This window comes from Belonocnema kinseyi, chromosome 1 (genome assembly GCF_010883055.1).
Source record: "Belonocnema kinseyi isolate 2016_QV_RU_SX_M_011 chromosome 1, B_treatae_v1, whole genome shotgun sequence".
Classification (NCBI taxonomy): Eukaryota; Metazoa; Arthropoda; class Insecta; order Hymenoptera; family Cynipidae; genus Belonocnema; species Belonocnema kinseyi.
The window spans coordinates 117,250,282-117,262,289 of NC_046657.1; the positions used below are offsets into that span (position 1 = coordinate 117,250,282).

The 12,008-nt window shown below is 26.5% G+C and overlaps 1 protein-coding gene across 4 annotated transcripts in view; it reads right to left on the minus strand.

Annotated features, from left to right (window-relative positions):
- Positions 1-2,886: 2,886 nt before the first annotated feature.
- The window catches only part of LOC117170977 (retinoic acid receptor RXR), an 81,201-nt gene continuing 72,079 nt past the window's right edge, over positions 2,887-12,008 (minus strand). For all 4 annotated transcript variants that reach the window (XM_033358036.1, XM_033358022.1, XM_033358028.1 and 1 more), the window contains one exon: positions 2,887-5,257. In XM_033358036.1, coding sequence (XP_033213927.1) covers positions 4,972-5,257 — 286 coding nt within the window. In that variant the 3' untranslated portion in view covers positions 2,887-4,971. The remainder of the gene's footprint in view (positions 5,258-12,008) is intronic.

Below are 12,008 nucleotides of genomic sequence, written 5' to 3' on the forward strand. Positions count from 1 at the left end.
TACAACAAGGTTGAATTTTTAACCTAAAAATATCATTTTTCAACACAAAAGTTTAATTTTCAATCAAATAGTTGAGTTTTCAACTATAATTATGAATCCTTAATAAAAAGAAATAATTTTTTTTACAAAGTAGTTCAACTGAAAGTCAAATAATTGACTTTTCAACTAAAAAAAGATGACTTCTCAATGAAGCATGTAACAGTTGATATTTTAACCAAAAAGATTGAAACTTATAGCAAGAAAGACATTTCTCAACACAAACTACTTTTAAAAAAAAAAATTTTTAAGCATTTGAGTTTTTAATTTTAAAAAATATCACTTTTCAACAATATAGTAGTATTTTCAAGAAAAGAATTAAATTTTCAATCAAACGAGATGAATTTTGAACCAAAAATATAATAGTAGCCTTTTCAATAATAAAAACCCCCAAGCAAAGTGGTAACGTAATTTATGGAAAGTACCGCCAGGCCACTTTTTCTTTTGGGTCCCCATAACATTGTAAAATAAAAATTAATAAAATTGTGTACAGACAAAAATTAGGTAATTCACGTAATCACAGTTTACTATTTGCTCTTGAGGTGTCACCAAATTCACACAGCGAAGCTCTAATTCGAATTAGAAATTACAATAATTGTACGCACTTGATTGTACCTTAGTGATGCATTATTTATGTATTTCTTTGTTTTCTCAGACGACACTCGACCTAGCAATTGTCGTCCTCGATCTTATATAGATATAAATTTTCTTTCATTTTGTTTTGCATTTCGACATTAATCTGTTTTTATATCTACTGACCGCTACTGAGGTTTCTTCGTAATTTGTTAGGATTCTTAAACTGTTATTTGAATAATATAGATTTATATTTGTTATATTCGTATGTATAGATATTTTCATCGTAACGTTTGTATAATTATGTAAAACTTCATTCACAGGTAGCACTCGCGCCCTCTACTCTTTTAACATCTACGTTGTTTTAGTGTCGCCTCTTTTTCTGTCTTTTTTTCTACCAGAATCAAAGAACTTATGCCATCGATTTTGTATCGATGCAACGAAGTTTGTACTGGATTCAATTACATAATTAATTAATTAATCAAATAATTAATTAATTATCTACCTACAATGCAGTGTGTGTCTTAAGAATTGTTTTGTAATGTACATTATTGACAGACGTTGAGAGTGGCCGCTGAAACTTTAAAAAAAGATTCCTGCTTATTCGAATTTTAAAATGCAAACTTTCAATCTAGAAAAATTCTTCCTATAAAATATTTAGTTAAAACTAAAGCGCAATTTACAAATTTTAGTTTCAATTTGTTCAATTCGAAATGAACTGGAAAATTAGACGCTATATTGATATAAAATATTCATAACTGGAATTCAATGCCCCAATTATTAAATCTACAAATAAAAATGATTGAAATGAACAATTAAGAATTAAGAGACCTTAAAACTTATATTTTTAAATACAAAACTCAAAACTGAAGAATTTTGAGGACTTAAAAACAAAACCTTATTACAATTAGACGCCCAAAACTCCATCAGGGTGGCCGTTTTAATCGACGAAATAAATTCCCGGTTCGCAAACATTTTTCACGGACAATGAAATTAAAAAAATGGAACACTAAACCTAAAAAATGTTTCACTTGAGGTTATAAAAACTGAGCTGCAAATGAAAGCACTCAACGTGGAACTGTTAAATTTTGAAATTTCGCTCTAAATTAAAAAATCAATCAATGAACTTTAAAATTTTCAAAATTACATAATTTTAAGGAATTTTAAGCTAGAAACATCAAATATTGAAAAATTTTGAAAATTTTAACTGAACACTTCTTCAATTAGAAATTCAATTATTTTATTTTAAAATATTTTAAACATCCTTGGAAAGCTTCAAAATCTTGAGAAATCTAAAAGTTGTTTTAAATTTGTTTTAAATTTAAAATTATTTTGGAAATTTTTTCAGAACCTTCAAAATGATTTGAATTTTTTTTTATAATTTTCAGAAAGTCCTGCAAATTTTAGAAAATTTCTTTACAATTTGGATGTATAAATAACAACTGAACATTTATTATTCTTAGGCAAAATTTGAGTAATTTTAAGAGGAAAAGTAATTAAAAATAACTTTTCAGTTTAAAAAATTATTTTAAGACAACATTTAGAAAGTTTTTCAAAGATTTAAATAAAATTTTCAGAAAAGATTCTAGAAAATTTTAAGAAAACTTTCTAAAATTTGCATGATAATTTTAAATCTTTTTAAAACTCCTAAATATCTCTTAACATTACTCAAATTTTGTCTACAAATTTTTATTTGTAAATTATACATCAAAATTTAAAAATTTTACTTACAAATTAAGCATTTTTCAAATAGAAAAATTAAAATTGTTACGTTCAAAGTTTAAGGGCTCTTCGAAATTTTAACGATTCCAGGTTTTCTATGTCAAACAATTCAGTTAAAGATTCTTTATTTCTAAATATTTGGTTTCAATTTATTTGTCCTAAAGAAAAATTCAAATATTGCTAAATATTCAATAATTAATCTTTTGTTTTTAATTAAAAATTAAAAATTGAATGGGTTAAAAATGGAATATTTTAGACTGACACAATATTTTTAATTTAATAAAATCCTTTAATGAAGAAAATATTATTATGAAGTTATTTTTAAGTTTCAAATAGTTGATAAACTTTCAGCCACACGCATTTAAAAATTCTTTGAATTAAAAATGTAAGCTGAGAAATAAAAATTTTAGGCGGAAAATTTTTAAAGTAAAAAATGTTTAAATACGCATTGTAAGCTAAATAATAGCATAATTTAAAAACATAACAATTCAACTAATTGTTTAAAAACTGTTGAAATCGAACGTGGACAGATTTTTCTTCTACAAATTTGTAAAATTCGCTGTAAACAAAAAAATCACTGTCATTTCCCGATCTCGAAAAATTCCCGGTTTTCCCGGTCCAGAGGTCACCCTGTTCATATTTAAAAATTTGAATAGAAACGTAAAAAATCGAGGCAAGTTTGCTCAGTGCTCAGTGTCCGAATTTTAAGAAAAAATTGTAGTTTCTAATATAGAATATTACACATTTTTACAACAACAAAAAATAAATATTTTTTTCCATATTGCTGTACTCACATTTTTACCCTTCTATATTAAACAATTTCAACAATAAAGTGTCGAAAATTAAACGATTCCAAAAGTCGTGTAAAACTGGACAATTTTTAAATTAGAATACTGCAATCAGACATTTTTTTACACTGAAAATCGTTAAAGTTATTTTAATTAAAATTTAAACTTACAACCGTTCAACATTTCAGATTTAGAACACTGAAATTATATTCATTCACAATTGAACAAATTTTTGAACTATCTAGACTTTAATTTCAAATAATACAATTCAGTTTGAAATCGAAATGATTTTAAAATGTAAAATAAATCTTTTGAACTCAGACCATTAAAATTTCAAGTATTTAAAAAATTCTGCAATTTCAAATTGGAATATTGTGATATCAAGCGAAATTTTCCCGTTTTTCATGTTCCAGTGGCCACCCTGCACTCGAATCAAGTCGAAAATGTTGCCTTCCGATCTGAAATATTCTTCTTCTTTAATATTTATACATACCGCATTCATAAACACTGAAATAAATTGTAACACCGTAGCGTAAAATAACTAATGACGCAGTTCTACAACGCGAAATTCAATATTTTTTCCTGAGTAGCTTAAATATTGTACCTTGTGGAAAGAAGGAAAGTGGAGAAATTTCATGCCGGACTTCCTCGCCATTTGAGGCGTAACATTAAAGACTCTCGTGAAGTAGATAACAACAACCAACAACTAACAACCGTAGTCACTCACACAAAAATAGAAATATTTCTAATAGTTACCGTTATAATAGCTTGCTTTCCTTTATAATTACAGTAGTAAGTATACGCCCAATTAAAATGAAGTACCTAATAAGATTTCGATTAAAAATTGCTCATTGAAAACAAGCGATTATAAATTAACGAAATTGTTCCAAAACTTCACATAAACATTTAAAGTCAGTTAATTAGAATATAATAAGTTAACATTAAAAAAAAATAGTAAAAAATTCCGCTAAATCATGAAATATATAATTTTCTTCAATGATTATCGAAAAACACGCCTAAAATATGATAAAAAATCTCTCGAATAAAATGAATTTCTAAAATTGCAAACGATTTTCTACTATAAAATATAGTATCTCTCTTACGCAAAATTCGATTTCCTATTACTTTAAATAAAACAAATTATGCTAAAAAACATAGATGAACGTAGAATTAATATGTTTCATGTTTTTCTCACCCATGCCCTATAGTTTTACGCTCCTCACCTTTTCAGTCATTCCTAACATTTTTCTCGCAGCGCTAATATACAAAACAATAAATTAACGCAATGTACACTAATTCAATATCGTTATTAATAATTAAACCGCACGTATTGCTCGCGAACAAGACTCGCGATTCGCATCGACTTTTGGGAAAAGTCAGCGAAAATCTTCGCTCAGCAACAAAGTGTAAAAATAAAAAATACAAGAAAACGAAATTTAATCTTTCAATTCGACCATCGGATGTCAAAGAATCAAATAAGCAAAAAAAAAAAAACAAAAAAAAAAGCTTTCTAAAGTAAAAATCGGATAATTGATTATGAACGGGTTCTTCAGAATACTTGAAAAGCGGTATTATAGTCTTTAGAGCAGTTATTTAAAAAAAATGAATAAAAATGATCTAATTTCTATAAAATAGATTCATATCGAACCTAATTAAGACTTTTGAAATCTAATAAAAATTTCTGAATAATAAAAGCACGATGATGCGAATCGTGATGCGATGTTTTAAAGCCGAAGTCACTTTTCTCAATCGGATCAATCGAATCCTGGTGACGAGTGATGTAAAATATCGAGATTGGCGGCTTCCGACTTTAGAGATCGGTGTGCCCCAAAACGCGGCACACCGCCTCCTCCTAAGAGTCCTCCATCAAACGAGGCGACGACTCCAGCATTTCGGTGAGAAAGGCGTCGATCGGCATGTCGCCGATTAACCTGAAGAAGAAAAGGTGCTCGAGACACTTGAGGCCAATCGACCTGAGCGGGGGCAAACGCAGCAGCAATTTAGCGAATCTGCCAGGTTCGTCCGGCTTGGTCGCCCTTGTATACTCTTCGAGAGCTGCATAAACTTTCTCCCTCAGGAGGTCAACTTCCTGCGCTGACTTAAGGCCTCGGACCTCAGGATTAAATAAGATTATCGTCCTGCAAGAACCAAATGGGAAAATACAAATTTATTTCAATTGTTTAAATAAGTTTTTGCATATACTTATCTCAAACAAATATATTGTAGCATATTAAATGCCCAATAAATTAATAAGTACTAATGAGAAAGTGAAACAACAATTATTTTTATGATTAAATAGGAATAAACTTTTCAGAGTACTAATAATAATTCTACAAAACGAGCAGTCAATTTTCAAGAATGACATAATTAAATATTATAAACTGTGAAAATGATGAATTAAAAAAAAAAATTATTAACATTTATAATGATTATTGAAGGTCAAAACTCACGCTTAACCCTTTCCGGCATACATTTTTCAGGGAAACGAGTTTTCATGAAAATTGGTACATAGGGGTTTTTGGGGTCGCTGATTACGAATCTGAACTCAAATTTTGAAAATTGAAAATAGCGAGTCCAATATGGCGGCTAAGGTTTGGAATATTTTTGTATTTTTCTGAAAATTGGTATACGGGGGTTTTTGGGATCACTGATCACGAATCTGGACGCAGATTTATAAATTCAAAATGGTGGATCAAATATGGCGGCTTAAATTTGTAATGTTTTGGATTTTTTTAAAGAATTGGTATATAGGGGTTTTTTGGAGTCGCTAATCACGAATCCGAACTCAGATTTTGAAAATTCAAAATGGTGGATCCAATATGGGGGGCAAAATTTGGATTTTTTTTAAATTGGTGTTCAGGGGTTTTTGGTATCTCTGATCACGAATATGAACTTAGATTTTGAACATTCAAAATGGCGGGACAAAATTCAAAATATTTCTAAATTGTTTTTTGAAAGTTGGCACAGACAGGGGGTCGCTGATCTTGAATCTGTATTCAAAATGACAAATATTTAGAATATTAAGGTTTGAAAAAATATACACCTACTCATCTAAAACATGGATTAGTACCAATTTTCTGAATTTTCAAAATCTAAATTCAGATTCGTTATCAGTGACTCCAAAAATCCTTGAACACTAATTTTTAAAAAATCCAGAAAACTTTATTATTTTGACCGCCATATTGGATCCGTCATTTTGGATTTTCAAAGTCTGATTTCAGATTCGTAATCAGCGACCCCGAAAACCTCTGTATACTAATTTTCAGAAAAAAATCCAAAAATATTCCAAGTTTCGGGCGCCATCTTTGATCCACCATTTTAAATTTCCAAAATCTGAGTTCATATTCGTGATCACTGACCCCAAAAACCACTTCATACCAATTTTCAGATAAAATCCAAAAATATTCCCAATTACAGCAGGCATATTGGATCCGCCATTTTGAATTTTCCAAATCTGAGTTCAGATTCGTATTCAGCGACCCCAAAAACCCTTAAGTACCCATTTTCATAAGGATATAATGCAAAGTTTTTTCAATAATGAATTTTGTCTACAAAAAAGGCTTTTTTCAACTTTGTTTATAAGTAATAACAAATTATTTTAAAAATTTAGACCCTTCGCAGAAAAAAAATTTTAATTTTCTATCATCTTGCGAGCATGAAATTAAAAAAAAAAACCTGTGTAAAATTCAATAAAAACTACTCTGAAATCGCAAAAAATGATATGAAAAAAGGTGGGAATACGGTATTCCCACAATGCCGCAAAGGGTCAATTACACCAAACTTTAAAAATTGATATTTCTTCTTAAAAATAAAAAATAATTTACTTACTTTCGTTATAAGATATTTATACAAATTAATTAGGCTATAAAAACGAACTATTATTACAAATATGTCGAATATTTGTAACGTTTTATATTATGAAATATAGGATTTATAGAATAAATTATTATTGATAAAGTTGTAGAATAACAAACGGTATTTGTAAACCATACCTTTAAAACCAATACTTTAAAAAAGTTTTTTAATGACAACTTTAATAAATTCTGTTGTCAATATTATTGAACATTCATGTTACCATTTAATTTTGATTTAAAAAGCAGTTTAATGGCATATTTTACTCATTATCTCTGGTTTAATTTTTTACTTTTTTTCTATAGTGTAAAACTTATTTATTAATTAATCTCAAAGTCAACAAAAAGGACTTCGATCTTTAAAAACAATTGTAACGAATTTTGTGTTCTAATTTTCCATTTTTTTTCTAATTTCTTTAAGAACAACTTTAATTAATTATTTTGTCAATATCAATTGAAAATTCATGTTACTAATAATTTGCGCCAAAAAGTGTTTTATTTCATATATTCGATAATATTTTTACTCTATACATCTCGCTGGAATTTTAAATATTTATTATAGTACAACACTTGTTCTCAATTTTTTTGATACTGAACAAAAAATATTGCAATCTTTAAACACAATTTAAATGAATTTAAACTGTTTTCAAATTTATTGGCAACAACTTTAATGCCTTATTTTATTAAAAATATTAATAATTCATGTTACTAATAATTTGCATTAAAAAAACCAGTTTAATGCATATTTTACTTATTATCTCTCGTTTACATTTTAATTTTTTACAGTGTAAAACTTAATTGTTAATTATTTGCAAAGTGAACAAAAAAGATTGCAAACTTTAAAAACACTTTGAAAATGCAATGTGTATAACACATTGCATTTTTTTCCAATTTTTGTATAAAAACTGTAATGAATGAATTAATTAATATTAAGGAAATTTTATGTTACCAATAATTTGCGTTAAAAAGAAATCGTTTATTTGCATATTTTTACTAATTATCACGTTGAAATTTTTCTTATAGTGCAACAATTTTTTGTCAATTATTTTCAAAGTTAAAAGAAAAGATCGCTATATTTAAAAACAATTGTAATGAATTTCAACAATTAAAATTTTTTAATAACATTTTGAATACATTATTTTATTAATATTGTCGAAAATTCATGTTACGAATAATTCTCGTTGAAAAAAAACAGTTTAATTAATCAGTTTACTCATTATCTATAGTTTAAATTAATTTTTTTTATAGTGAAACGATTATTTGATGATCTTTAATGTGAACAAAAAATATTACAATCTTTAAAAAAAATTGTAACGAATAAGAAATATTTTCCAATTATTTATAACAACTTTAATGAATTATTCAATTAATACTATGGAAAATTTATGTTACCAGTAATTTGCCTTTAAAAAAATCGTTTATTTTCATATTTTTACTCATCTCGTTGAAATAACAAATTTTTATTATTGTGCAAAACTTTGTTGTCAATTATGTAGATTAAAAAAAATTTCGATCTTCAAAAACTATTGTATTGACTTTAAACTGTTTTAAAATTTTGTTATAACAACTGCAATAAATTGTTTTATAAATATTAATTTCAAAAATTGAAAAATAATTCAGTATAAACTTGCACTTTCTCAAAGAAATTCTTGTAATCAACATTGCATCCAAAAACAACACACTTATACTCCACTATTCTTGTTCATCATAAAAAAATCTTGATAAATTTTCAGTATAAAAACCTCAAAACTTAATTACAAAGCAAAAAAATTTAAAAAGCTATTTTTTTATTATTGAAAAAGTGACCGCCCTCGGTCACGGTCAAAATTTCCGTCACTTTTATTTCAGAGTATATTACTTTGAGAACGGTACCGAGAATATAACTGAGAAATAAATTTTCTGAGAATTTATGAGAAACTCAGAATTTATTTTAATTAATAGAAAATTGCATTTTTTTCGTTAACTTTTCGGTTGAAAATTCAACTCTTTTTTTGAAAGTTTATCTTTTTAATTTTAAAGTTCACCTGTTTTAGCAAATTTAAAGTTTTTTTATTCATTAGAAATTTTATTTTTTGTATGAAAATGCAACTTTTTCGTTAAGAATCGTTCTTCTTTGCTTGATAATTCAACTAATTTGTTTAAAACATTTGGTTGAATCGCTTGATTAAGAAATCACTTTTTTGTTAAAGATTTATATTTTAACTTGAAAAGTTTTCTCATTGGTTAAAAGTTTAATTATCTTGTTGAGAATTAATATTTTTTTATTAAAAATTCAACTACTTGGGTAAAAGTTAAACTACATTGTAGATTTTTTGTTTATTGAAGATTTATGTATAATTTAAAATTTAGCTGTTTAGTGGAAAATACTTCTTTTTCTTGGTTTAGAATTCATTTTTTAACAGAAAATGCAAGTTTTCCATTTTTTTTAAGATTCCTTTTTTTGCGTAAAAATGCATCAGCTTCGTGAAAAATTAATTTTTTATTGAACAGTCATATTTTTTGTTTCAAAATTGAATTTTTGTAAAGAAAATTTGTCTTCTGGTTTGAAGGTCCAATTATGTAGATAAACTTTTATTTATTTTTTGAGTGAAGAAGCTTTATTTGTTTGAAATTCGTCTTTTTGGTTTTAAAATTCTTTTCTTTTTAGGTTGAATATTCAACTATTATGTTAAAAATTCCAGTATTTTGTTGAAGAGTTATCTTTCAAAGTAGAAAAAACTATTTTTTTGTTGTTTTTTTAAATAAATTAATACATTTGAAAATTTTAAATTTGTAACCACTGATAAAACCTGAACAATGAAAATATTGTTAAACATGATAAATTCTCTTAAATTCTTTTAAATTCTCCTAAATTCTGTCATGTTCTCGGTAATATAACATAAACTTAAATTCTCTAGATTTGAAGAACTCTAGTGCCACGGGGCTGCTGAAATACAAAAACAAATACGAATCACTTTCTGGTTAGCCAAAATTTCTTAAGTCATTATCCAACCCAAATATTAAAAAGTGTATGGCGCAAAATTTTTTATTTATATCTAGAAACTGTCTAATAACTATTGGATGAAGTTTTAATTTTTTTGCAGGTAAAAAAAAAAGTCTCTAAACTTCAGGTCTGCGAGAAATATAGATCTATCTAAATACTATGATAAATACTAATAATCGATAAAACTGAGGTCTTCAGTAATTTAAAATAAAAAAATAAATTTTGTCAGTTCAAGAACCATTACATAGAATCCAAGTAACCAACGATTGTTAAAATATGTACATTTTTTAAACTACAATACAGAAGCGGAGGAGCCTTTTTTTCTAAAGGGGGACATGGACATAAATTTATAATATTGAATGGTGAAATTTGTACAGAAGTAAAATAATATCATACTATGTAAAACTTGAACATAAGTAATAAATAAACAATATGTAATAATTAACCAAAGATTTCACAAACACTTCGAAGAAATTAAAAATATTTCACAAAAATTTCACATAGATTTCAAAGACCGAACAAAGATTGCAACGATTTCCTAATGATTTCACAAAGATTTCAATAATTTCATAAATATTACCGAATTTTTCAAAAATATAAAAAATATTTCGCAAAGATTTTTCAAAAATCCCCAAAGATTTCAATGATTTCCCAAAGATTTGAATAATATCACAAATTTTACCAATAAAACATTTTAAAAATATTTCCAAAGATTTTAGAAAGATTTCAATGCTTTTTTTTGAAGATTTCATAAAGATTTCAATTATTTCACAGACAATTTAAACATATTTTAAAGAGTGAACAAAGATTTCAATGATTTCGGATAGATTCAAGTTGTCAATTATTTCGGAAAAATTTCATAAAGACTTCAATGAATTCCCAAAGATGTAAATAATTTCACAAATATTACCAAATATTTTAAAAATATTTCAAAGGTTTAACAGTAATTTCGCGAAAATCGAAGGTAGATTTAAAAGATTGCACAAAGATTTCAATGATTCCACCGATATTACCAAATATATTTAAAAATTATTTAAAATATATCCAAATATTTCAGAAATATTTTAAAAGTTTCTTATAGATTTAACGAAGATTTCAAAGATTTCGAATAAATTAAAAATATTTTAATGATTGTGGAATAGAGTATTAGTTATAGTATGAAGTGGATCATGAAAATTGATGGACACATAGCCCGGAATTTTCCTATCATTTATTATATGTGCTAGTCTATATGCAAAAAAAAGAGAAAATATCTATTAAAAAAAAAACAAGTTTTTCTCAAAAAATTAAATAGTTACATTTTTAGTTAAAAAAACAAATTTTTAAACAAAACCAAAAAACAGCATATTTTGAACCAAATGAATGAATGAATCTTTAACGGTAATAGTTAAATTTTCAATCAAAAATACTAATCGCTACAAAAAAGATGAATTTCCAATAAAAATATATGAATTTCGAAATAAAAGAGATAAATTGCCAAACAAAAATTGAACAGTTAATACAATTAATGCTCAACCAAAAAGATGAATTTCTAATCAAAAGGATGAATATTCGCCTGGAATAGTTGAATTTTAAACCAAAAAAGACCAATTTTAAAACTATAAAAACAAAAATTTGAATAATCAAAGTTTTAGTTAAAATATTGTTTAACAAACAAGATGAATTTTTCACTAAAATTATGGAATATTTAACTAAATTAGTTACATATTCAGTTTCAAAAAATTAATTAATAAATTGCATAAAATAGTTAAAGTTTTAACTATAATAGTTACATTTTTATTGAAGAAAACTACACCATTAAGCCATTTCCCTTTCGGGGTAGGCGTGACTCACTCGGTAGGGGAAAGGAGTAGTGTGTGGAAGGGATAGAGATTTTTCAGATTAATCCAGAATTCTCATGCTATTTAAGTAAATAACACTTTCGTTCCGCAACACTGCTCCGACCCAGGTTGATGATCAATCTCTCTAGCAATCACCCCAAGCGAAGAACCTCACGAAGTCATTATGTAAGGTTCCCCACTTGGGTCCATTAGTAGCCAAGGTCTTTGTTTCAGG